Source organism: Poecilia mexicana, unplaced genomic scaffold, assembly GCF_051168715.1.
Source record: "Poecilia mexicana isolate PSO_F unplaced genomic scaffold, ASM5116871v1 scaffold_17, whole genome shotgun sequence".
NCBI lineage: Eukaryota > Metazoa > Chordata > Actinopteri > Cyprinodontiformes > Poeciliidae > Poecilia > Poecilia mexicana.
In genome coordinates, this window is record NW_028263386.1 from 14,892,032 (window position 1) to 14,916,861 (window position 24,830).

Consider the following 24,830-nt stretch of genomic DNA (forward strand, 5'->3'; position numbering starts at 1 on the left):
AGGAACAATAAGTAAATATTTGACTTGTCATTCAAATAAGGCTGACATGTATTGCTAACCAGAGGTCAGGGATTGGCTCCTCAAAAAGCTGCTTGGCTAAACTTGCCCATATTTACAGCAGGAACAATAATTAGAAAAAAAAAAAAAAAACTAACTGGCTGAGAACTTCATCTTTCCTCATCATACAGAGAGCAGGGTTGTAAAAAAAGATCAACAAATCTCCGAAACTCCCCGATAGACAACTGCTGCAAAGTGTGCCCTCAAATTTGAAACTCTCTGGGACAATTACTGTATACATCTTCATGCCAGCTAAGAAAAAAGTATTCCTGTCCACCCCCACAAAAAGAAATCATCATCATTAATAGAAATAAAAGCTCTGAAACATCAGGCTGTGTGTAATTAATCTACTAGTATGTAATGCGTTTCAATTAGAGGCAGAGTTACTGAAATCAATTAGCTGTTCAATAATATTCTAATTTACTGAATGGACCTGTGCTCTTCTTCACAGTAATAACAATATTTCAGTTGGTCTGTGTAAATAAGGTGAAAGTCATACCAGCGAATCCTGCAAGCAGCCTTTGCTGATTCCCACTGGTTCATCAGGTGGTCTAAAATTGCTGTTTACCTTCAAATCTTTCAAACACCCCTTGTATGGTGGAGTGGTGATGCCCCACCTTTAATTAAACAAACAAAACAAAAGGTTATATACAAGTCTCATTGAAACAGGATGGAAATACACAAATTAAAAAAAAAAATGCTGATAAGGATGTACCTTTGTCTGATCTCTTGCGTTACACCACCAATATAGAAATCTTTAAAGTTGTTGAAATCGTATTCAGTGAGGGAGGCCGTAAGTGGTGGGGAGCCTGCAATAATACTTACTTTCCCAGGCCTATAAACTAGCTTAACATTCAAAAAATCAACTTGAGCCTAGAAAGAAAGGTGGAAAAGATACAAATAAATTGTTAATTTTGAAGGGAATAAAACTCAATGGAGGAAAATCCAGAAGAAACAGAAAAAGAAGAAAATCTTCCTTACTGGGAACACTTTGTCTGATCCTTTAATTGGTTCTGTGATCAAGTTACCTTGAATAGCAATGTAACCCTTCTCTACAACCACCATTAAGTACTTATTCTGTGTCACACAGGAGAAAAAAGAAGTTGTGGTAAACATTATTACACACTGGAATTTAATTATTAATTTAACTGAATGCTAAATGTATCAACATCACAAAGATCCTTTACCTCATCTCCTGTGAAGAAGAGTAAAGCATTTTCCACGCTAGACTTGACACTTATGTCAATAGTTCTCGGCTGTTCGTTTATGGCCACTCTGCCATATCCGGTGCCTTCATAATAGTCTGAGTCGACTGGACTTACAGTTCTAGAAGGAACCAAGCAGCAGACAGGGAAAACCAAGCAATCAAATTCTGAAAATAACACATAGACTCACTGACATCAAAATGATACTTCAAATTTGTAGTCTCGGTACCTCTTGCAGGGAGTCTGGACATTGATCCTTTCTGCTTTTTGGAAATTGTAGAGACTCACGGCCTTCCTGTTAAAGGTGGAGAACTCGATGCAGCCCGTGTATTTTGGCAACCTCATAGAGAGAGGAGGCTAAAGTGAAACGGAGCACAAGAAAGCATTTCTGATGACTGTTCTGGACACAAAACCGTCTGTAAACTGAATGTTGGTAGATGTGCTACAGCTCCTCACAGTGAAGTTGGACGGGTAGCCTCCAACGTAGAAGACAACGTCATCAGGACTGAATTTCAGGAGGTTCTTGCGCTCCTCTCCTCTGTCGGTCTGACGAAAGCTAGGCGGCTTATTAGGTGGCCCAGAGGTTATGTCTTTGGTCAGCGTTAGCTCCACATCTTGGTAAATTCTAAATCATGAGAAAGAAAAACAAAAAAGGACTTACATCTGCTCACCTTTCAACAAAAAAAAAGAAAGATGACACTATAGCGGTATCTACATATCGCCACAGAGTTGACTGAAAATGGTTGGAGAACCGTAAGGTCTTTGGAAGTGCTTTCTTCATATTACTGCTACAAATGTTAACATATGTAATTGGAAATGGACGCAAAAGACCAACATAAAGTCTCTCTGCACTCTACCCACAAACATCTCTGGACCTACGACTTTTAGTGTCGGCACTGCACAGTGCTCCATGAAATTTAAAACTTGCTATATTACCTGACACTGGTTTGAACTTCTCCCTGGCTTTATCCCTGACCTATGTAGTGTGTAGATAATGTTCATGATGCTGCTTATTTACTAATGATTTCAAACCCGTTGAGGTCTTCATGAAACACCTGGATTGATACTGAGATTACATTACAAACAGATTGGCTGTATTTAACTAATCAGTGACGTCTGAATGGAATTGGCTGCGTTGAATTTCCATTTGGGTTATCAGAAGACAAACAAACCTTGGATTTTCAAGTTTAAATTTATAAAGATTTCTGGGAAACATTGATCATTTTCCTTGCACTTCTATGAACTTTGTGTTTGTCTGTCACATATATTTATAATAAAATGCAATAGAATGTGTGGCAAAAAGAAACTAAATGTTGAAGAGACACGGTGAGAGCTGAGCTGAAGTAAAGTGGCTCACCTGTGAAGATCCACTTTATCAAATGTGGCCGGCTGAGGGTTGGAGGTGGAAATCAAGTCAGACTGCAGCTCTTTCTCCTGTCCATTCAGCTTGTACAGGGCATACAAGCGATTTTGCCTCAACACCATGCCTATGTAATTCTTTGAGGACTGCATAACATAGTTTTGTTAGTCTCGTGAGCAAAATTACAATCTAAAAATTTCCGCGGATACTGATTCACTCACGTCTCTGTTGCCAAGGTACAACACAAACATGTCTGTAGTGTCTCCAGTCTGTCTGCGCCTGCGTTTTCCGTCTCCTCTCCCTATTGGTCTCTGCAGTGACAGAGACAGGGTGGTGTAGGCCTTCAGGTCGTCTAGATTCTTCGGTGGGCGCAGCTCGATGTGACCCTCCCCGGAAAACTTCATGGGGATCGCAATCTGAAGAGGAGACGAGACAAGATGTTATGCAGACATGTAGACCTCACCTTGATTCGTTACAGAAATAGATTGTGCTGCTCTGTGAGAAAGTATTTGCCCCCTTACAGATTTCTTTTTTTTCCCCCCCTTAAATGTCACACAAAATGATTCAAATTAATTTTGATATTGTAGAAGGATAACTTTAGTTAATAATAAAAAAAATAGTTTTAAAACTATTAATTCACAGGTTAAAAGAAGTAACCTATTCAAACCAACCTGACCCTACGCAAGTAAGAAAATAATTCCCTCCATGACGTAATAAGTGGCTGCGCCATTCCCAGCAGCAACAAATGCCATCTTGTGATTGCAACAATTGCTAATGAGTGTTTCTGACTCTCTCTACTTTGCAAAATAGTTTTTTTTTTTTTTCCTTGTCAGCTACAGTTGAGGGTTTTGGAGGATGACGAGCCTTTTTAAGATCATGCCTTAAGTCTAGATTTGACTAGGACACTCCAAAACCTTCATTTGGTTTATTTTTGTGCCATTCAGAGCTTGGTTTCAGCTCAATGACATTCATGGTTCCATCAAATAAGAAAGGTTATTATGGCTACAAATTAACATCACACTACCACCGCCATGTTTGACCGTCAGTACGATGTTTTGCTTCTCAAATACTGCATTAGTTTAATGTCAGACATAGAGGGACACGCGCCTTTCAAAAAGCTCCACAGAAGAGTCCACAGAATATTTTCCTAAAAGTGTAAGGGTTCACCTAGATGTTGCTCTTTTCCCTCTTTGAAAAAAAAAATGAATCATTTGAAAACTGTATTTATAAATTCTGTCTGGCATTAACACTTAATTGAAACAGCAAAGCAGAAACGTAAGAAGTCGGACAGCGTTTAGAGGGATCGACTGCACGCACCTTGTCAGCTGCATCTCTGGCCTGCTCAATAAGTTCTTTGATCTTCATTATGTTTTCAGATATGTTACCGAGGCCCGAGAACCCGGAGGTCAGGTTTTCAACCTCAGAGATCTTATTGTTCAGCGACGGAATTGTTTTCAGCAAATCCTTTACTGTGTTTAAAAGGTGAGAGACAGAAAAGTTAAACGTGTGAAATAGTTTTACATGTTTATTCACACAGAAATATATTTAGCATGACCGTTATCAAGGCAAAGGAGAAGCACTTCATTGCAAAAGAATCAGAAAACTCACCAGACTGGTCCACTTCACTAAGGTCAGTGCTTAGATTGGCATTAGCAGGAGACACATTGATCTTGTCGATCTCCTTCCTAATTTTATCGAGTTTGTCCATAGTCTCGGCAGCCGTGTTATTGGCTGAAGCTGCTTTCCTCTTGGCTTCCTCAATCATATCCCCAATGGCATCTGATTGGAAAAATAAAAAATAAAAATAATAATAATAATGCTCAGCCGTTACAGCAGACACAAATGTCTTTCTCAGACAGAAGTAGTATAAAACTTTGAGGCCTGTCTCAGGAAGTGCTACGCAGTTCCTGTCAGCATATGACTTTGTCTGGTGAAGTAAGTTTATGCTACTATCATGAGTAATGGAAGTGCAGATGAATGCTTTAAGCAAGCCCTTCACTTGAAGTAACTTTTTCAGGTTTTTTTAATCTCTTAAAATCTTATAATCCGTACAATGATACAACTTGAAATGAGTAAATCTGGACATAATGCACAGGTTGTTGTTTTTTTTTTTCTTTTAATGTTTACTCTGTTAGTAAAAATAATCAAAAACGATTAAAATTCTTAGTTATTTTTAATATATTACTGAAATCTTTCCTAATCTTCATAAGCTCATTATTGTGAATGAATCGTCTCGTGATCCAGATGCATTGTTATAAACCCAATGACATTTTTTTTACACTGATTCTAAATAATTGCTTGGATTTTTTTTCCTACTCCACCTCTGTTGGCGTCATCTAATTGTGTCTGAACATCAGAGAGGCGGTCCTTCAGATCATTTTTCTTTTCTTTTGCTTTGGCCAGACGATTCTTCAAGTCATTTAGGTCACTTGCAGTGTCTGCAACAACAACAAAAAGAAAAGCAAATAAGCTTTTAGTTTTTTTTTTTTTTTTTTTAAATCATGTATGGAAAGTCCTAATACCCTGGAGTTCTTCTTCTGACTTCTTGGCGTCTTTCAACAGGGCACTGCTCTTGTCCTTTAGTTCTTTGGCTTTGTCGGTGAGTTTCTCTTTGTTTACAGTCTAAAAAGGAAAACAATTTCCAAAATGTAAGCTCCTTTGTTGCACATTTCGTCATTGCCATGTCAAGTGTGCATGTTCTGTTCATGTACTGAATTTAAAAGCTTACATTAAGGGCGTTATCTGCAGCGTCTTTGGCCTCCTTAGCTGCTGCCTCTGCAGCTTTAATGGCATCTGTAATGTTCTTATAGGCCTCAATAGCATCCTTTGCATCACGCACCTTGGGAAGTTTGCTTGCATTCTTCATAGCACTAATGAGATAACATGGTTCTTAGAGATTTTTTACACAAATATTTCCAAATATCATGGCTGAACTGTACTGTTTGAACTTTAAAATCAACTATGGAAAAGATAGAAGACACTATAGCTCTGATTAATTTCATCAATATGCCTTTAATATGCAAACGGTAATAAACTTACTCCACGATTTGTTTTGCCATCTCGGATAGCTTCTTCGCATGCTCCTCTGCAGCCTCCACAAGGTCCTTCTTTGCCGCTGCCTTGGTGAGCTCATTCACCTTCTTGGTCAAATCGGTCTTGGCACCATCCAGCTGTGCAGCTAGCGCCTCAAACTCCTGCAGAACCAAAAGAAGGAAGAGCGTGACGTACGCTGGGTTACAAGAAACATGGAATTGTCACCGACTTGTATAAAACCATACATTTTCTCATCATAAATGTATGGTTAAAACATTAACTGGCATTAAAACGTGTTTGATGATCTGAAACATTTAAGTGCAAAAAAACAAAAAAAAAGAAAGAAAGAAATCCGTTAAGGTGTCCAATACGATTTCAAGCGGCGGCCTACGACTAGTTGGCATGTTAAAAACTCAATAGTAGATACAGTATGTAAATGCTCAAGTTCACAGTCATACATTTTGTAGGTTGGTATTTATGGCTTGATTTATAGACAATAACTCAGGAAGACACGTTGAGCATTTGTGAAATTTACCGTCTTGCTGTCCGAGAGCATTTTCACCAAATCCTCCGTCTTCTTCAGTTCGTCCTCAGCCATAGCTATCTGGTCTTTAACAGTTTTCCGCTCCTCTTTTAAGTCATTAATACGTTTCTGCAGGGAAAACATAAATCAACCAAGTCGGTTCACTGAACAATTTCAGCTAGTGCAGAAGAATCTGGCACTATGTCTGCAAAATACCACCGCAAAAGACAGGTGAATGTTGATCATGATTGTTGATTATCACTGTTAACGAACAAGCATGCGCGAATTGCTGTTTGATTACCTCCAGGTTTTTCAGTGTCTGTGCATTCAGACCATTTTGGGTATTGGCCTTTTTCACCAGGTTTCTTGCTTCTTCCAAAGCTTTCTCCAAGTCCTTCAGCTTGGCATTGTAATCCTTCAGGTGGCTGCGGATCTTCTCTGCTGCAGCCTCGTTCTGGTCACTCTGCTTACTAAAATTATTCTTGATGTAGTCAAGCACTAGAAGTTGACGACAGAGTGCGGTTTGTCAGTGGCAACGTATGACTCATATTACAAATCACAACTACTCTGGTTGTGCTCATTAGGATATTCTGCATGCGGTAACTTACATTTAGTCGCCTCAGCTTGCTCCGTCTCAGCAGCCGTCTTCTGAGAGGTGAAGTTTCTGTTCTGCATCTCCGTCACCATGGACTGAGCCTTCTCCAGTATATTAGTCAAGCTATCAGCAGGCAACGCATCACCTCGACCATCATTCTTCAGCTGAAAGATTAAGTCTTCAAAATAGCAGAGCACCCACAGTGTGAGTAGGAGGCCAGAACACGAGGAAATGAAAGAAAAGTGACACACAACATCTGGAGGAAATGAGTGTTTTTGCTTCCTTCTACCTTTAATTTTCGCCAGCATTTTCTGGATCTCTTTTTCGAGGTCTTTTGCCCTGTTGTAGGTGTCTTCAGCATTGTCCACGGCTTTGTCAGCGTCTCCGGCACTCTTATCAGCCTAAGTAAAATCAAGTTACAAAAATCCCACATTTACAGACCTGCTCCTTAAATTAACACGCTGAAGCAATCATAAAACACCAGACTCGTTTTTGAAACCTTGTCTTTCATGGATTTAATGTCATCAGCGAGGCTGTCGGCGTCTTTCTCGAGCTGCTCCACCTTGGACTTTTGCGTGTTAACGGCAGAGCTGAATTTGTTGACGAGAGTCTGCAAAGTCAACACACAACGTCACATCAGATGTCAAAGTGGGATGTGCTGCTCTGTGAGCAAGAAGACGTGATGCGAATGGGTGGCGCTAAATACAGGGCGCTACTGGAAGAAAAGCCGTAAGAAGCTGAAAAGGACTTGAGTTATCTTGCAAAAACAGATGAAGACACGAGCGTTACCTTAGTATCAGACACGGCCCTTTCAAGCTTGTCCAGCCTTTCCTTTAAGGCGCCACTGATGGAAGCATTATCTAGTTGAACCTTGATTCTTGCCAGCTCAAAGTCGAGCTTTTCCAAGTCATTTAGCAACGTCTGAGCACAATTGTCACATTCTGAAAGCGAAGCAGAGGACAACAGAAGAATATCACACTTCAGGTATTATGAATGGCCTGAGATACCATCTGTACTCTGAGATAACTTTTCTTTTATATATATATATATATATATATATATATATATATATATATATATATATATATATATATATATATATATATATATATATATATATATATTCACCTTGACAGTGCTCATCTGTGTTTGTATCTCCTGGCTCCAGTGAGTTCTTGCAGACTGAAAGAAGAGCACAATGGATTCGAATTTCAAACTGATTTTAAATTATAACATATTTTAAAGAGAAAGAATGCCAGATCTAACCTCCAGTCCTAGGATCACAGCTGTTTCCATTTCCGTTGCAATTACATGGCTGGCAATTTCCTCCTGGTATCAGCGGGTCGCCATAATAACCAGGAGCACAACTGCGTAAGAGAAGGATTAATGAATAGGCATCAAATTGGAAAAAAGCCAGCAGCATTCCTGTCTGCACGTTCCAGCTTTACTCACTTCTCACACCTGACTCCTGTGTAGCCCGGTTTGCAAGTACACTGGATGTCTCCCAACACGTCTTCGCAACTCACTGCAAAGCTGACCGTGAATCAAGAGGGATTACACTGTTGTTACCAAAATAGTTGCATTACAAAACAGCAAAGCAGTAAAGTTGTTTTTTTTTTCTCGCCCACCTGTTTGAGGATACACTAAATGGGCACGGACACAGTCTGCACGTCCTCTGTGCTGCGCTGCCAAAATAACCGTCTTTGCAGCGCTCACATCGGTCCCCGGCGGTGTTGTCCTTGCAGCTCTGAAAATGTCAGAATGCGTTCATTAGTCGTTAATCAGCTACGCCTGTTTGATTTCGAGCTGTAAATATGTGTCTCAGCGCAAGCACTGCATGCACAGGCACAGTCTTGAGCGTCTTGCATAACAATTTATCAACTGGAACTCCAAAGAGCAAAAAAAAAAAAACTCTATTGTGCCTCTGAAGAGAAGAATAAAAGAGAGGAAGTTTAAAAGAGGACTTTTAATGAGGATTAAAAAACCATTCCAGTGGTAACAAATAGATATAGTTGTGTGAGCTGAAGTTGAGAGGTCCTGTCTGTGACTAAGCTTTAGCGTAATCATCTAAGTTCAAGTGATCAATCAATTTCCAAAAAACATTCTGAAAAGTTTTGACCTCTCAGTTAAGATTTTAGCTGCTACATCCTTTTATTCCTCTCGTTTTAAATACGTCCTCCTTCTATGTGCTGTTAATTACTCCCATAAGCAGCAATAAAACACTGTTTTAATGTTGGTTTAAAAACAAAGACAAACTAACTTTTGCATTTTACATTGAGGTTTGGCATGATTATCAACTGGAAACTGCAATCCCTGTTTGAGTTTCCTAGAGCATTAATTTATGCTAACTTTGAAATCTCAAAAAGTCTGCCAGCATTTCAAAATCCAAAGTGTTTCACAGCGGATGGAAGCTGGAAGTTCAAAACAGAACTACTTTATTTTAATTCCTTGTCATCTGTTTAATCTTTCAGCTGTGGCTTCAGTCTCGTTCTCACTTTAGCTGATCTAACTTTGTTTAAACACCGTACTGATATAACAAGATGATTCGGAGCGTTCTTCCCGCAGTAACAACTTCGACACTAAAAAGTGTTTTTCTTAGCCTGACTTCGTCATGTTTTTTTTTCTTTTTTGTTTGTTTGTTTAGTTTATTTGGAATGTTGTTAAAGTCTATTTACTGAGTGAAATGACATTATCTAAACTATTACAAAAAAAAAAAAAGATTAAGTGCTAATCCTGTTAATACCTTAGCAAATTATGCTACGGTATTAAGTTATGCCACAGTTAAGTAACAGTTGGGCAATTCAGAGCAAAAGCCGCTTTCTTGATGTGAGATTCCTTACCAGACACCTCCCTGTTTCATCTTCGCACTCGTCAGCCAAACCGTTGCACTCACAGGGCAGACAGCGGCCAAGACTCAGCCAGCCGGTCTTTCTGTAGAATCCGGGAGAACATTTCTGAAAGAGAAAGCAAAAACCAAAATAAAAAGTTTATTACGCATCAAACTCTTTTTGTAGGTGCAACACTGAAGAACTGCTTTCAAAGCAAAGGAAATATATACTGGCAGTAAAAATCGGAGTGAAACATCACAGTTCAATTTATTAACCTTAAAGTCATTTTGTGAGTGCAATTATCAATAGTTAAAGCCATTAATTAATTGCCTCCATATTGAATATCATGTTAAATTACACACAGATTGGGGGGGGTTTTCACTACGCATAGCAATAAACTTAGACTGAATTTTTCTTCATAACATATTAACAGAGAAACTCGCCCTTTGCTTTCAGAGATAACAGATCACTAACACTCTAAGGATGAAAGACAGCGCAAACAGCACCCGAGGTGGGAAAAAAAAACAACAAAAAAACATTCTCTCGCAACAAAATGCAGCATGTAGGTTTTTACCTGAACCTGAGAACTAGCATCAGAAACTGACGGAAACTGAATGACCTGTCCCTGGTTATTTAAGGACGGATATTTTATCTGCTGAGTTGCCTGGCTGTCAGTCCTCTGAGGAAATCTGTCATGATGTCTGGTGTGGTGGGGTCGCTCTCGCTTGCCAAAAGGTCTGTGTCCGGCAGAGCACAGACCAATTAAAGTCCAGCATATCAGGATCCGCAACAGAACCCCTCTACACCGGCGCATATCCATGCACGTATCCGACATTCCCGGCGTTTTCCCTGTGTGAAGTAAGTCCTCGCTCCCCCTGTCCTCAGCCTCTTAAACATGCACACACTGAGGCACAGATGAGGACACACCCCGTTTACCTGAGTCAGCCGGGCTGATCAGCATGAGTCTACTTGGTGCATTCAAGCACTTCCATGCAAGTGTTTACATGCTCGCTCACTCTCTCTCTTTTACGTTCCTCTTAAAAAATGTACATGCACGATAACATAATCTTTGGTGGCTGGAAAACATATTTAGACAGTAAAAGGAGACCGGGGGTATGAATGGACAGGTCTTACTCTAAAGTAAAAACATTAAATTGACAAAAGTTAGGAATGCCCCTGGGCTATTAGTTATGGCTAAAAGAATTTGACAACAAAGTCTTTAGCTCCATGGTTGTCAAAGTGTGCTATCTCTACCACTTCAGCTGGCTTTAGTTTTGGTCACAATAAAAGTATTTAATTATTTCCATATTAAATAACAACAACAAAACAAACATAACCCTTGAGATGTAGTGAGCAAAAGTGAGGAGGTGGTAGCAGTCACAACACAAAGTCATAATAAACATAAACTTACAATAAGACAAATGACTCAAGTACAACAATTGCACTTCTGCAATGTGAACATAATGGGATGTATCAGGGTCCTAAATACATTCAGAGGTACTAGTGTTCTACGTTTAACCTCTGATTTTAAACTGTTTCACGAAGTCGAGACAGAAAAGCTGAAAGCTTTGTTCCCCTGTTCTGTTCTGACACGAGGAACATTAAATTGAAAAAGGTCTTGAGACCGGAGGCTGTTGTTTAAAGTTAACAAAGACGAACGATAAGGTGCTGTCAACTTAAAATTAGCTTTATAAATCAAAACATACCAGTGGCCAAGACAGGCAGACATGCAGAAATAGATATTTTACCTTAAGAGACAAGGGTGAGTTAGGACTCCATAATTTGTAATAAACAGCAAAGCGCCATGATCCAGGCTATCCAGCATGAGCATAGGTGTTCATGAATAATATATCACCATTATTGACCATAGTCAATAACTGGAAGAAAAGTTGACTCCACCAATTTCTGTTTTACATAAAAAAAAGGCAGGATTTAAAATTGACGTAAAAGCTTCATTTTTTTGTGTGTCAACAATTAAGACATAGAAACAAGTTTAATTTGTTGGCCACCGCTACTGGTGACTACGATGATGATGATGGAGTGGTTTGACCTTGCATTTGTTGAGATGAGAAAGAATCAGTCAGTGAAATAAACATATTTTGGTAACACTTTATTTGAAGGGGGTTGAATAAGACTGTCATGACACTGTCATAAACATGTCATAACACCTGTCATGAACATCAATAAGTCTTCATGAATATTTATGACTGTTGTCATAAAGCGTCATTCGGTAAATTATGACACTTTTAATACAAAGTTGACATTATTCAAAATGTCTTTGTTACGACAACTTGACATTAACCAGGAAATCATTACTGTTTAAACTTTACCTTTAATAACATAAAGATACCTAATTTTTAAAGTGCAATCAGTAATACTTTTATAACAAATTTATATCAGTAATGATTTCTTGGTTAATGTCAAGTTGTCATAACAAAGACATTTTGAATAATGTCAACTTTGTATTAAAAGTGTCATAATTTACCGAATGACACTTTATGACAACAGTCATAAATATTCATGAAGGCTTATTCATGTTCATGACATGTGTTATGACATGTTTATGACAGTGTCATGACAGTCTTATTCACCCCCCTTCAAATAAAGTGTTACCCATATTTTTTAAACTTCATACTTGGATTTTGTAAAAAAAAAAAAAAATAGTAATAAACAGTCCTCTTTTCTTCTTTTCTGTTGTCTGTAAGGTCAATAAAAATTCTGCTACGTAGAAAACTTTGCATTCACTTGGACGGTATTTTGTCATGAGTGTTTCTGAACTGCTGCCTTTACGTAAAATATAATTGTCTGAAATATTCCAGCATATTACAGAGTGTACAAAAAATCTGTGACTGAAGGCAAAGTCAGACATCCTTAGACGACACAATCCAGACACTCACTTGTGAATCACTCCCCACACACACGCAGCAGACACACTTGGGTGTGTCAGCTGTAGCTCCAGACAAATGCTTGTGCTGGAGGAACACTCAGGTGAGGACACTCAGGTTTATGAGTAACGTTATGTTGCCTAGAGACACGCCCTGCGTTTCAAGGCAAGGCGCCGTGTCATAGCACCTCCGGGCACATATAATTAACTTCCTTTAAACATGCCCAATCAAACACGCGCACACGTAGGTTTATGGAAACAGCCTTACAAGAATAAAAACATAACACCTTCCCTTGTAATAATGCCTCTAATAAATCTGCATTCTTTCATTACTCGTTGCTTGAATTTCTTTCTTGATTTGGTTTTGTGGGCAAAACAGCGGAAACATTATGAATACAAACTAGTTTCTAAGAGCTCTTTAAAAAAAAGTTCATTTCACAAAAACAAAACAATCTTTCTTCCAAAGCAACTATATGGAATGAATACTCAGATAACTAATTACTGGAAGCGCTAACTATTCTGGTGATTTCGGCTCTTTAGGATCCCTAATATTACGTTATGTTGCCGCATAACCTTGTCTGGGGCTCCACAACGTTGCTGCGCTGCTTTCAAAATGTGGTATTTTCCAGCAAATTCCTCCGCTGATAAGTTTTTCCTCCAGGAAAAGGGTGTGACACTTTGTTCAGACATGTTAGGACACTCCAAAAACCATGAGGACCAGATCCAACTTCTTAACGAGACAAGATGCCGTTTCAGCCCCACCCGGTTCCCCACCCTTCCACTTGTGTTGTTTGTTTTCGCCTCAGTCTTTTCTGCTATGTATCTTTTACATTTGTTTTGTTTTTGACTAAAGATTGGATTAAGCTACGCTGTAAAACCTTTATTCAATGTGGAAAAATGTACAATAATTTGAAATCATAAGTCTTCATACATTGTAAAATACATACAGAATGTGAGTATTCTGGTTGTAAATACAGGATAATAACACATGCAGCATAAGAGGCAAAAAAGCAAAAGCAAGTTAGTTTGCCATTAGCTGTTCTGGAGCTATAGGACAATATAAAAAAAATATAGATAAGTTCAAAATTATTCATATTTCTGGCACAATTATGTAGGATTTAAACTTTTATTTTTATTCAACCAAAAATACATGTATTTTGCATTTTGTACAATTCAAGTAAATATAAATAGATAAATAGAAAAGAAAGGCCCATCAGTTATTTTAAAATCTGATGAAAGTCAGATATCCCAGACATTTGCTGATTTTCATCCTCCAGCTAAAAAGATTGTCTTCAGACAAATTACAAAAGATTTAAAGGATAGCATTAAAATACATCAGTCAGGAGAAGGATCCAAATTTTGTTTTAGAATTATATATAGTAAACAAATAATGATCAAGTGAAAGCAGTCACCAATAATTAAAGAAAATCGTGGATAAGTATTTTGCAAATTGCAAAACTTGTTTCTTCAAAACTGATGAAAACACAAGACAGAAACTTGTGAGGGAGGCTGCCAAGATGTTGAAAGACAAATTAAAGAAACAGTCATAATTTCCACTTAATACTTTCTGTGCACTTACAATCTTGTTGAAAATGTAGTCTAAAACTAACTTTTTTCTTCTTCTTCTAATGAAAACAACCAGGTCTGACATTGCACATCACTGAAAGCATGTGAAACCTGAAAAATGGTGGTGACAGTATTTGCTCTAGTGTTAAATTTAATAAAACTGAAATTATGATTTTACTAAGTTGAATGAATAATACATTATTATTATTATTATTATTATTATTATTATTATTATTATTATTATTATTATTATTATTATTATTATTATTCAGTTTTGATAAGAAGGAAATTTATTTTTAGCACTGTAAACGTCCAAAAAACAATAATTGATAGACTTCAAGAGATAAAAATTTCAGTTTAGGTTAAGTTCAGAAATATATCACACAGAAAATCTGGGGTCACCCGAAATGGGCAGAGCACAAGACATATCCTCGAAATCTGAGAAAATTATAAGGACCAAAACCTACCATTTTAACAAGGTGTGTACACTATACATACAACACATAAATAAATGATTTAAATGAACAAAAATTCTAGTCTTTTAACTATTCTGAAAGCAATGACGTGAGGATGCAAATTGCAAAGAGATATGTAAGTTGCATATCTCTATGCAAATTGATTTTAATCTGAAATCATGGGCTGTCTGCCCAGAACTTCTCACCTCACAGGAGTCTCCGGTGTACTCAGTGGGACAAAAGCACACTTCCACAGTGTTTGCTGGACCTCCAGTTCCTGACTTGGTCGCCTCCTCCAGGCCCACCTCCCCCAAGCTGAGTCGCTGGGTCTGAGTAAAATACAGGGCTCTGATCCTCAAGCCCACCAGACCTGCTAAGACCATCATGAGCTCCTGTCTGGACACAGGCCTGTTGGTGCCAGCATGGCGCCAGTTTCCCTGCAAACAACGAGAGCATCAGGTCAAACGCAGAGTAGAGTGCGTTCAAGAGAAACACTGAAAGCATCCTGCCGTGTATCGAAGTCTGAATCGGATTTGTAAGATATCCTTTATACATTTTTGTTTGATTTTTGTTCCACTTCCAGCTTAAAGTTCAACATTTAAAAAAAACATTCTGTCATTTAGGACCAATTTATATGACCCCAAATTGGTTAAACATCAGATTGTACTAAAATCCATTCTAAAATACTAATATGTGTCACACAATATAATATATTTCACCTCCAAGAGTTGGACCCTGCCCTGGTGCAGCCTGTCTGGAAGGGGAGCCTGTGAAGCCACATGGATCAGGCTCATAGCCTGACCCTTAAGGAGGAGAAATAATAAAGAAGCAAATATGACTGATTTTTTTTTTTATAAATGAAAGCATAAAGCAGATCAGTCAGGCTGAAGTACTGGGACCATTGCATACAGTCAGCAGAACGTCTGGTTGTCTGTCGATAAGAGTCATGCCCTCACTCGGAATCCCAAATGATTTGGACTGGTAGGTGAGGAAGCCCCCATAAGATGAAACCTAAGAATTGGTAAGGAAGAGGAAATATCTGTCAAGTTATTTGAAAGAGATTTCAGACTAAAATTACAGGAAAATGCAATGTGTATGAAATAATGGACAATTTCCACTTAATGTCTGAATTTATATTCGATTGTACAAAAAAAAAATATTAGGTCTGTTTATGCTGTCAATCAGATATTAATTTAATAAGGGGTTATTTATTTGAACATTCCACCTACAATTAGTGTAAATTTAGGCTTGATGGTAATTAGACTCACAAAATTTCTTTGCTCATTTTAACAATTTGTAATCAATGTTGCAAATTGAATTTCAACATATTTATTGAACAATCATTGGTATCCATCCCTTTTATAACACATAAATATTGCATTATTTGTTATTAAATTTGTACTTTTATAAATATTATCATTATCATCATCATTATTTTTATGTAATCTTAAGTAGTCCTTTCATTCAAAGTTGGATAATCAAAATGCATGCACAGAATTGTTGTTTCTTAATACTAATATTCCACATTTCCATTCCTTAGTTGCCTAGTCTCACTAATACCCAAAATTGAAAATAAGTTTTCAAATTTGGTCACGTCTGTTCTGATTTGGCCACGTCTGTTCTGATTTGTCATATGTAGAAGACATTAGTATGCACTAAATATATTTTCATTGCATAACCTAGCTGAAGGTTAAGAGTATTTACGTTTAAAATATCTGTTTCCACATGTAGTTCACACTTCAACCACTAGATTGTTATCGCAGCACTTTTAATAGTATCTCTAAAATGAGAGGCATATAAAGCAACATTTGTCATATTCATACACCCCCTGACTGAATACATAACAAAAACAGGGATGGTATTAATTAGCTTCACTAGACCATAAAGGAAAATTTGCATGTTAAGTTGAATTGTACCAATTAGATATAAGCAGAGACGATATACTGAAGATACATCTTCAGTACTAAAATACCATCCATTTTCCCTTTTCTGTGTTAAAGCAACAGCACCAACATGGTGACATTCAGCTCTTCGTGGGCTCAGTGTTTCAGAATGAGCCGACTTACCCTGTCTCCCAAGTAGGACTGTGGCGCCACCCAGTGTAGAGTTTGAACCGTAGCAGGAAGCTCCTGAATGTCGGCCACTGCTGTGTTGCTGACAGCGTTCAGGACTGAGGGAACCTCCTCCCTGTCGGGGCTTTCCAAACGCCAGCCAAGCATCTCAACAAACTAACGACAGGAAATTTTAGGAGTAAAGCTACAGTAGTAATAGTGTACCATAGTAAATATTATACTTCATAACGGGCTTACTGCACTTTGATCTTTCAGAACAGCGTTTCTTTGGAAAAACAGAGACTATGCTTGAGAAGAATCTTTACTTTTCAAAAAGTAAAATATGAAAGTAAAATTTAAAAAAAACACAGCATGCAAGGATTTGTTTTATTGTTGATGATGTTTTCCTACAATAGCTCTAATTAAGTAACTAATATTGTACTTCTTAAAGACTTTCAGGCATAAAACTCTGCAAAGGATGTATCTTAAAATGGTGAGACATGCAGTTTTTGGAGGTAATCCAACCTTTCCTCGGCGTTTGTTGGAGCTCTGACACTGGTTGGTCGCTTCGAAGCAGAAGCAGCTGTAGCAGCCGAGGAGGTTCGATGGGTCAAAGTAGAAGGAGCCTTCCCGGCACGTATCACACCTGACACCTTCAACGTTTTTCTGTAAACATGTCACCAGTCGGAACGGGACGGTATAAAAAGTAATGAAAAGAGTTTCTAAATCAGTGGTTTGTCGAGCTGATACTCACTTTGCAGAGACACATGCCTGTGTCTGGGTGGCACACATCGGCTGTGACTCCTCCCTGGTTGCATTCACAGGGTAGACAGTCGGGAAAGCGATAATAGCCCCGAGCGCAGCGATCACACTGCCGGCCTCCGATACGAGGTTTGCAGCTGCACAAAATACACAGAATCATCCAAAAATGTGTGTGTGTAACATCTGCCTTTTAGTATTCTTTATTGTATGTTGTCTCATCCAACTATTTACTCTTCAGATCCACTGACTAAGACTCAGAGAGTAAACTCAGAGAGTAAACTCACAGTCTTTACTTATGCACCTGAAATATTCAGGTGAGTATTTCTGTAAAATTGACATTTTAGCTCCCTGCAGCTTTCAGCTTTTTACAAGGACATTTGTTCCAACCTAGAGTGGCACTGCTTAAGGAAGTTACAATGCAAAAAGTAACAAAAAATAAGCCTGGTTACTGTTTTATTTTCTAGTGTTTTTTTTGTTTGTTTGCATATTTTACTTAGTGTTTAAGAATGGACATAGTTGAACCATGCACTGCTTACCTGCACTGTCCAGTAACAGTGTCACACTGAAGCCCTGCATTTACGTTCACTCCGGTTGGAGAGCAGCCACAGTTCTCGCAGCCCAGTAAAGGGTGATAGCTAAACGTCTGATGCTGGCACGAATCACAGGTGGGTTTCACTGTCTGAGGAGGACAGATGCAGCGTCCAGTCACTTCATCGCACAGTCGCCGTCCGCATTCACACGCTGCAGAATGACAACGGGAAATACCCAGAACATTAAAGTGGGATGTGTGTATTTGCTGTGTTTCATAAGATGTTTGAGGCAAAAGCTGAAAAATCCCTCACGTTTGCAGTAGGGAAATCCATAGTATCCAGTGGCACACTTGTTGCACTGCCTCCCGATAACGTGCTGCCTGCAGGGACACTGTCCTCCTACAGGGTCGCACACGGCCCCCGTCGAACCGGACTTATCGCAGTCGCAGGGAAGGGCTCCGTCGTTGTAAGCTGCAACAAGAGCGTGGGCCGAATCTCTGCAAAACTGGGATGAGGTTCTAGGTCTGACAGGCGACAACCATATGAAGAAAAATGAAAGATAAAACAAACAAAAAAAAACTCTTTCAAATAAAATAACAGTTTAATACTTGGCAACCGTAGCTAATGGGCACCATTTATAAAACTCCTTCCAATACTAAAAGTTGTTTCTAAAGACATTTGACCACATTAGAATATTAACAACCACATCACAAATTAAAAGTGTTGATATTAGTAAATTAAGTTCAGGTTACAGATATTCAGATAAATAAATATATTGTATAAAAATATATTAGTTTTTTTTTCACTGTCTGACATTAAACATGCTTTAGTTATCTTATATAACCGTTTTTATTGATTCTTATTTTACTTTCTACTAATTCTGATTTTCACATGCAGTTTTACATGGAAGATTAACATGCGATTATTCATCATTCATTAAATAAAAGTAATTTCTGTAATCCTATCTGGCACAAGCGAGAAACACTGTGTCTAATTTAAAGTCAGACAGGAAAAAAAAAAAGTAAGCTGTATACCCTCGATTGGATACGTACTCAATATGGAAGCCTTCACTTGTGCATTGTTTTATGAAATCTGCAGACTTGTCAAGTGGCTTCTCTCGCAGGTGCTCCGGAGAGTAACTACTATCAGGAACCAGCACAATGTAATCCTAAACAAGTAAAAAAAAAAAAAAAAAAGTATAAACAATCCATCTTGCAATAGGGCACTAAATAATAATATTTTTTAGTCACATACATGTTTTTTCATCGATAGTTTCAACAGACAAAAAAAATAAAATATTCTGAGCGTGCAAACAAAGCTGAACCTGTCCCCTGTCTACACGGCCTTGAGGTTTAGCTCTTATATAAAGCTTTGTGGGGTTGCCAGGTAGAAAACAGTCCCTTCATTGTTGTTGTTGGAGATATGGCATAACACTGAGGAGAGAGGACCACTGCATGCCAAATCCACAACCCGAGCCACCCCACTCTCTGAAAACCTGCAGATTTTACAAGTGCATGTCTTGCAAACTTTGTTGATATATATATATATATGTTTTTTTATTTTCTTCGAATGTAGAGATTTGCTTGAGTTACTGTAAAAGAAAAAAAAAAAACACACTGACCAAAACAAGGGTCTTCCCATGTGGCACGATGACAGAGATGCTGGGCAGCTGCGCAGAATTCCCGTAAAAGTCGAGAGCAATGCGGCCTTCGGCAACAACAACCTCCCTGCAGCCTGAAACTGCTGGGCAGAATGTGGCATTTATCTCACCTGGAGGGGAAGACAGTTTCTCAGTCAGACAGTTTGCTGCTCAACGATTTATTTCTCTATTAAACCCTTCAATGATTTTAAATCTCTTAAGCATTGGATGATCTTGTCATGAGGCCAAGTATGTAATCTGATTTTAATAAGGAATTGGCAGATCACTGCCAGAGTAAACTCTTAATTACAAATCAAAACTATTCAATTTAATTTGGTCAGATTCAAACTCTTTCCCAAAAACTCACCTTTCCACACACGACCTGCATTCACTTGCACTTCCACCGGGAAGGAGACGTGTTCAGGCTGATGGTAGTGCACCACAACAACATACCGAGCCGGGAGAGGCACCGCCGGAGTAAAACTGATCTCAGTCTAGGCGAGACAGCAGAATTCACAACTAGAATCCTGTGTGCTGTACGTCCAGGCAGGATGATGTTCCACAGGATCAAAATATTTGACACGGATACCTGAGGGAATTTCAGCACCGTCCCGTCACTCTGAGGCTCGTGGACGGAGAACAAGCTGGACTGTCTTCTCCGCCTCCAAGCTTCACTCTTGCCCCGCTGGAGAGCCGCTGCAGGTGTGGATGACAGCCGTCCGTCACGGGTGGCGTACAGAACCCAGGATGAGGACGGCTTGTCAAACCGCCGTTGAACACAGTGTCGACTGCAAACATCAAACAGCAACCAATTATTAAGGCAAGTCCTGTTTGCCGAGCACTAGTGCAGAGCAATCAGGGCTGCAAGAACGTGGCTCATGCAAAGCAGGGTCGGTCATTTAACAAAGGGCTGTGATGCGATAGCTGTGTTTGCTCTCAGGTAAGTTCCGTCGTTTCTAATTGTTTATATGTTTTCCATCTAAATATTCAAGTCCATTTATGGTCAGCACCAGAGTTGCACACTGACAGCTGGAAGATCTGTGACATCCAAGTTGCTTATTAGCTTTAGAGTCGGTAAAGTTGGACTGACAGATCATCTTTAGCGCAGGAACCTTGGCCAAGTGGGAGGAATGCTTGTATTCACACCTGGAGAACAGATGTGCAGTGCTGCCGTTGGGTCTGACCTAGCACCCAGCATGGTCCAAATTACAACTTACTAGTCATGGATGTTATGTTGAAAAGCTTGAACCACTTTTTTTTTTTTTTTCAGAAACGTGCATGACTCATAAAAAAAAAAAAAAAAAAAGACATTAAATGTAGGTCATATGACCTCAAGTACTGACCTGTCCTGAGTGAAGCGACCATGAGTGGAGACACACAACACTTTGGGCTCCACATACTCCAGAGAGAACTCTTCTGCTGGCACTGCATAGATCTTATACTAAAAAGGAAAATAGGCGTGTTTACAATATTATGCTGGTTCTTAAAAAGATTGAAACAGGGAATTTTTCTACGTGTCTTGAGGAAACAAATGTCCTCACCAGAAGGAATGACGTTGTAGACGTTTGCAGAAGAATCTCCGTCCTGTGAGTCAGCTGCAGCATGGCCACTTGGTTTCTGCTGTCTACTGCGACACTCCGGCACAAAGTGCTGCACGGGTTGGCAAAAAAATTGATTTGAGTAGAAGGAAAATTATATTTTCCTTCTATAAGTTTTCATAGACCTCCAACTTTCTTACAACTCACTACATTACAACCACAAATTTCCACTTATTTTATTGTGGTAAGAAAACACAGGGTCAAGCATTAAAATATGAAGTTGAAGGAAAAGGATACAAGCTGATTTGTTTTTAACAAATGAATAATACAAAAAAATTGTGCCTCCTCCAATAGATTTTTCTCCCAGGATTTCCATGCATTGAAATCCATTCATATTATCAGGACTCTGATCAGTTTATCGTTTCCCCTGCCGAAGAAAAGCATCACCAATGCATAACGCTGCCATCGCCATCGTTGTTACGTTGCAGGCTGGCATGTCTGGTTCGGTTTAAACTTTCTCCTACAAATTGTGTTTCGCGTGCAGGCCGGGAGGTCGTATTTCTGTTTCACCCGAACGAGTTTCTGTTTCTTGAATAAAGTTTTCCGTTTCCCTAAGTGGCATTTCGCAAAATGCAAACAGCAGGTTTGAGGTTGTGCCACATTGATTCATTTATAGATGATTGATTGAGCAGCTCTCCATAACCTTACCGTGACTTTAAACATCTCCACGACTTCATCCCTGACTGGCTGCTGTGTTTCTTGTTCTTACTGTAATTATGGTGTTTACGTTCTCTGACAAACCTCTGAGGTCTTCACAGAACATTTTCACTGAGGACTGACTACAAACAGATGAAATCTATTTACTAATCAGATTACTCCTGAAAACAGATGGATTTTGCTTAAGGGTCTGAAATCAAATGCATGTAACCATGTTTTAAAAACATTTGTGTAAAGCAGTTCTTGTATCATTGTCCTTCCACTTGATAATCATGCACTACTATGGTGTTGTAACATAATAAAATGTGGAAAATTTTAAGGGTTACAAAGAGTTTTGCAAAACACTTTGATATATGAGACACAATAATTATCAACAAAAAAAAATCACCAGAATTCTGATGTTAGAGATGGTATGAAAGACACAAACGCATGACTCACCTGAAAACACAGCTATAAATATTGGCTCTAGCCATGATCTGGATCCCTGATTGTCCACTGATGAATATGTTGACATTCTGGACAGTGTCCATCTCACTGGCGTACTCCAGAATGAGGGCATAGAGGCCTGAGTGAGGCACACGAAGACTGAGCTCCAGACGAGACTAAACGACACAGAACATGCATGATCTTAAGAGGTCCTACAAGGTCTTATTTGCTCCAAATGTCCTTTCATGAATTTCACTTCGAAATATGATTGCCAGATTAGTTTTGAATTAAGTTTAGAGTCTGAACCTGTCTCCCGTTGAGAGCCGCCATGTCTGGGTGATCCGCAGTGGGACGCCGCACACGCGCCTGCCTCCTGTTCCTCCGCCCACTCCGGGTGGACAGCCTGCCCTGTGTGGCCAGCACAGAGCTGAAACCGTCCATGGTGATATGCTTGTACAGCAAACAGCTTTTTAAAAAAAATAAATAAATAAAATAAACGTGAAAAGAGAACAGAGATGACTTCATTATGCTAACAAAGAAAAGGTTTAAGAGAAAGTAAGGGGATAGGACGAGGATTACCTTTCATCTTTGCTTGCAGTGTGTAAGTATGTGCACGGCTGAGCGACTTCTTCTTTCAGCAGAGAGGCTTCGTAGTAATCTCGAGGCAGCAGCACTAAATAATCCTAAAGTGGGAAGATAAAAAATTTCACATATTACATTTGGGTCGCATTTAGCAAGGCTTCCACATTCTTTTAAACACTTTCTCATAATTTCGACGTCATTAAACAGAATTTGACGTGTTGCCCCGTGATGAACTGTTGACCTACCAGGCACATCTTTTTTTTTTTTTCTTTTTTTTTCACCAGGTAAATGTTATCCAGACACTTACCAGCAGAACTCCCTCAGCCCTTATATGAATGATCCACTTCCCAGGATTCAATGCATAAGGTTCAGTGAAGCCCTCTCCTGGGACGGTGACAAAGGACGGGGATGGACTCGGAGGAAATACCACTTCCTTACTCTGAACTTCCCCTGCAGAGCACCAAGCACAGACATCATAAACTCCAGCAGAGGCGACACAAATACCCAGAGAGCCAATATACCATTTGCTCACATAAATGTCAGGAAGGAAATGTTTTCGCTTCGTAAATGATGGGTTAGATTTCACAGCTGGACGGAGGAATGAGGAAATGAAAACTATGTCAGAGGCAGTCTTACCTGCGGTGCCTCTGCTATTTGTAGCCCTGATGCTACCAGTCACACTGACGCTGTTGGGGTTAATGAACCGCAGAACTGCGTGGAAAAAATGCTGCCGCCCCTCTTTCGGATCAACATGCACTGTTACCCTGGCTTCACTCTGCAGGGACGACAGTCACACACTGATTCCAGTGACACAAGTTTGGATAGACAATGAGTGAGTGGCGTTAGGAGGAGAGATGAAAGGCAGGCGGGAAGATTAAGCAAAACAGAACGGGGTTAATCAACAGACAGCGAGCGAGGCGAAAGAAAGCAAAGCGGGCCCCCTTCACTTACAGTCACAGCAAGACTCAGAGTCAGGTTCATCCACCACCGAGATCCGGCCTTTGACTCGGACTCTCCCCTTGTTTTGGGAAGTGGAGTAGCGCAACATAATGTGGAAGGGTCCAGGAAAGCCAAGGCTAAGCATTAGAATCACCTCCGGCTGAGGACAGAGAGTGTTAGTTCTAAGAGCCGATCTCGATATTCTCCCACATCAGCAGTGGAAAAAAAAAAAAAAAAAAAAAACCAAAACAGGACACCGAGTGATTATTTGTGCACGGGCAAAAGCAGAAAATTTATCGTGAGACCGAAAACCGCTGTAGTCTGCTGTACATTTACGTATACACCTCATACAGAGCAGCAGTGGGAATGGGCGAACCTGTGCAGGTGACATTACAGCATAACCTCTCCAGCTGAACTCTGGGAACTCTTGGGGGTTAAAACCGAAGCGGACTGGTCGGGAATTAGGTGTCGTGCCGTCCTCCACCTCAAACTTCAACTGGTGCAGAGATGGGAAAAAGTAGCCAGGGAAAGGCCTGGTGAGAGTAAAATGACAAACATTTTCTCACCCTTTGAACATTTTCAGATTTTATGACGTTACAACCGATGTAGTTTAGTGAGATATTATCGTACATACCAAAACAAATTAGTACAGACTTGTAAAGTGCAGTGAAAATAACGAGTTCCACTAAATCTTTTGTAAATTAAAACCTTTAATTTAACCTTTAAGTTAAGTTAAAGGTTAAATTAAGATGATCTGAGAATATTTTGACATGACAGCTATTAGGCCTGCTTTCTAAAAATCTGACCTTAATAGAAGAATAAACCCATAGTGGTTCCTATATGCAGTTAGGCACCAGGCATGTAAACAGCAAATATAAAGGATAAACTCTGGTCAAATGAAATGAAATAAATTGTCTTTCTTTGAGTAGGACAACTACCCTAAATATACAGTTACAACTACAATGAACTAATTCAGTTAAAAGTTTAATCATGTGTTCAAATGGCCTAGTCAAAATCCGACAAAATGTTTTAGGAAAGGCTTCAGAATGAAGCTTTATTGCGAAGAAGAATGCTGTTCTTTGCAATAAATCACATAAAATCCCAATGAAATACACTGAAGTCTGTGATTTTACCACGACA

At 39.2% G+C, this 24,830-nt stretch overlaps 1 protein-coding gene across 1 annotated transcript in view; it reads right to left on the bottom strand.

Moving 5' to 3' along the window:
* Positions 1 to 24,830, bottom strand: part of LOC106919794 (laminin subunit alpha-3-like) — a 69,872-nt gene that overhangs the window by 12,860 nt on the left and 32,182 nt on the right. The window contains exons 21-65 of the mRNA XM_088014364.1: positions 24,067 to 24,223; positions 23,703 to 23,850; positions 23,059 to 23,201; positions 22,749 to 22,852; positions 22,476 to 22,635; positions 22,182 to 22,345; positions 21,030 to 21,138; positions 20,832 to 20,929; positions 20,078 to 20,276; positions 19,856 to 19,982; positions 19,471 to 19,619; positions 18,902 to 19,017; positions 18,162 to 18,373; positions 17,856 to 18,060; positions 17,312 to 17,456; positions 17,083 to 17,223; positions 16,573 to 16,734; positions 15,416 to 15,517; positions 15,226 to 15,309; positions 14,713 to 14,943; positions 9,614 to 9,727; positions 8,402 to 8,520; positions 8,226 to 8,306; positions 8,040 to 8,140; positions 7,902 to 7,955; positions 7,563 to 7,714; positions 7,273 to 7,383; positions 7,063 to 7,174; positions 6,787 to 6,951; positions 6,480 to 6,676; positions 6,191 to 6,307; positions 5,662 to 5,816; positions 5,351 to 5,492; positions 5,145 to 5,244; positions 4,944 to 5,060; positions 4,231 to 4,401; positions 3,940 to 4,091; positions 2,844 to 3,038; positions 2,620 to 2,768; positions 1,719 to 1,887; positions 1,492 to 1,619; positions 1,245 to 1,383; positions 1,039 to 1,134; positions 773 to 930; positions 557 to 674 (exon numbers count right to left, since the gene is read on the bottom strand). Coding sequence (XP_087870490.1) covers positions 557 to 674; positions 773 to 930; positions 1,039 to 1,134; positions 1,245 to 1,383; positions 1,492 to 1,619; positions 1,719 to 1,887; positions 2,620 to 2,768; positions 2,844 to 3,038; positions 3,940 to 4,091; positions 4,231 to 4,401; positions 4,944 to 5,060; positions 5,145 to 5,244; positions 5,351 to 5,492; positions 5,662 to 5,816; positions 6,191 to 6,307; positions 6,480 to 6,676; positions 6,787 to 6,951; positions 7,063 to 7,174; positions 7,273 to 7,383; positions 7,563 to 7,714; positions 7,902 to 7,955; positions 8,040 to 8,140; positions 8,226 to 8,306; positions 8,402 to 8,520; positions 9,614 to 9,727; positions 14,713 to 14,943; positions 15,226 to 15,309; positions 15,416 to 15,517; positions 16,573 to 16,734; positions 17,083 to 17,223; positions 17,312 to 17,456; positions 17,856 to 18,060; positions 18,162 to 18,373; positions 18,902 to 19,017; positions 19,471 to 19,619; positions 19,856 to 19,982; positions 20,078 to 20,276; positions 20,832 to 20,929; positions 21,030 to 21,138; positions 22,182 to 22,345; positions 22,476 to 22,635; positions 22,749 to 22,852; positions 23,059 to 23,201; positions 23,703 to 23,850; positions 24,067 to 24,223 — 6,268 coding nt within the window. The remainder of the gene's footprint in view (positions 1 to 556; positions 675 to 772; positions 931 to 1,038; positions 1,135 to 1,244; positions 1,384 to 1,491; positions 1,620 to 1,718; positions 1,888 to 2,619; positions 2,769 to 2,843; positions 3,039 to 3,939; positions 4,092 to 4,230; positions 4,402 to 4,943; positions 5,061 to 5,144; positions 5,245 to 5,350; positions 5,493 to 5,661; positions 5,817 to 6,190; positions 6,308 to 6,479; positions 6,677 to 6,786; positions 6,952 to 7,062; positions 7,175 to 7,272; positions 7,384 to 7,562; positions 7,715 to 7,901; positions 7,956 to 8,039; positions 8,141 to 8,225; positions 8,307 to 8,401; positions 8,521 to 9,613; positions 9,728 to 14,712; positions 14,944 to 15,225; positions 15,310 to 15,415; positions 15,518 to 16,572; positions 16,735 to 17,082; positions 17,224 to 17,311; positions 17,457 to 17,855; positions 18,061 to 18,161; positions 18,374 to 18,901; positions 19,018 to 19,470; positions 19,620 to 19,855; positions 19,983 to 20,077; positions 20,277 to 20,831; positions 20,930 to 21,029; positions 21,139 to 22,181; positions 22,346 to 22,475; positions 22,636 to 22,748; positions 22,853 to 23,058; positions 23,202 to 23,702; positions 23,851 to 24,066; positions 24,224 to 24,830) is intronic.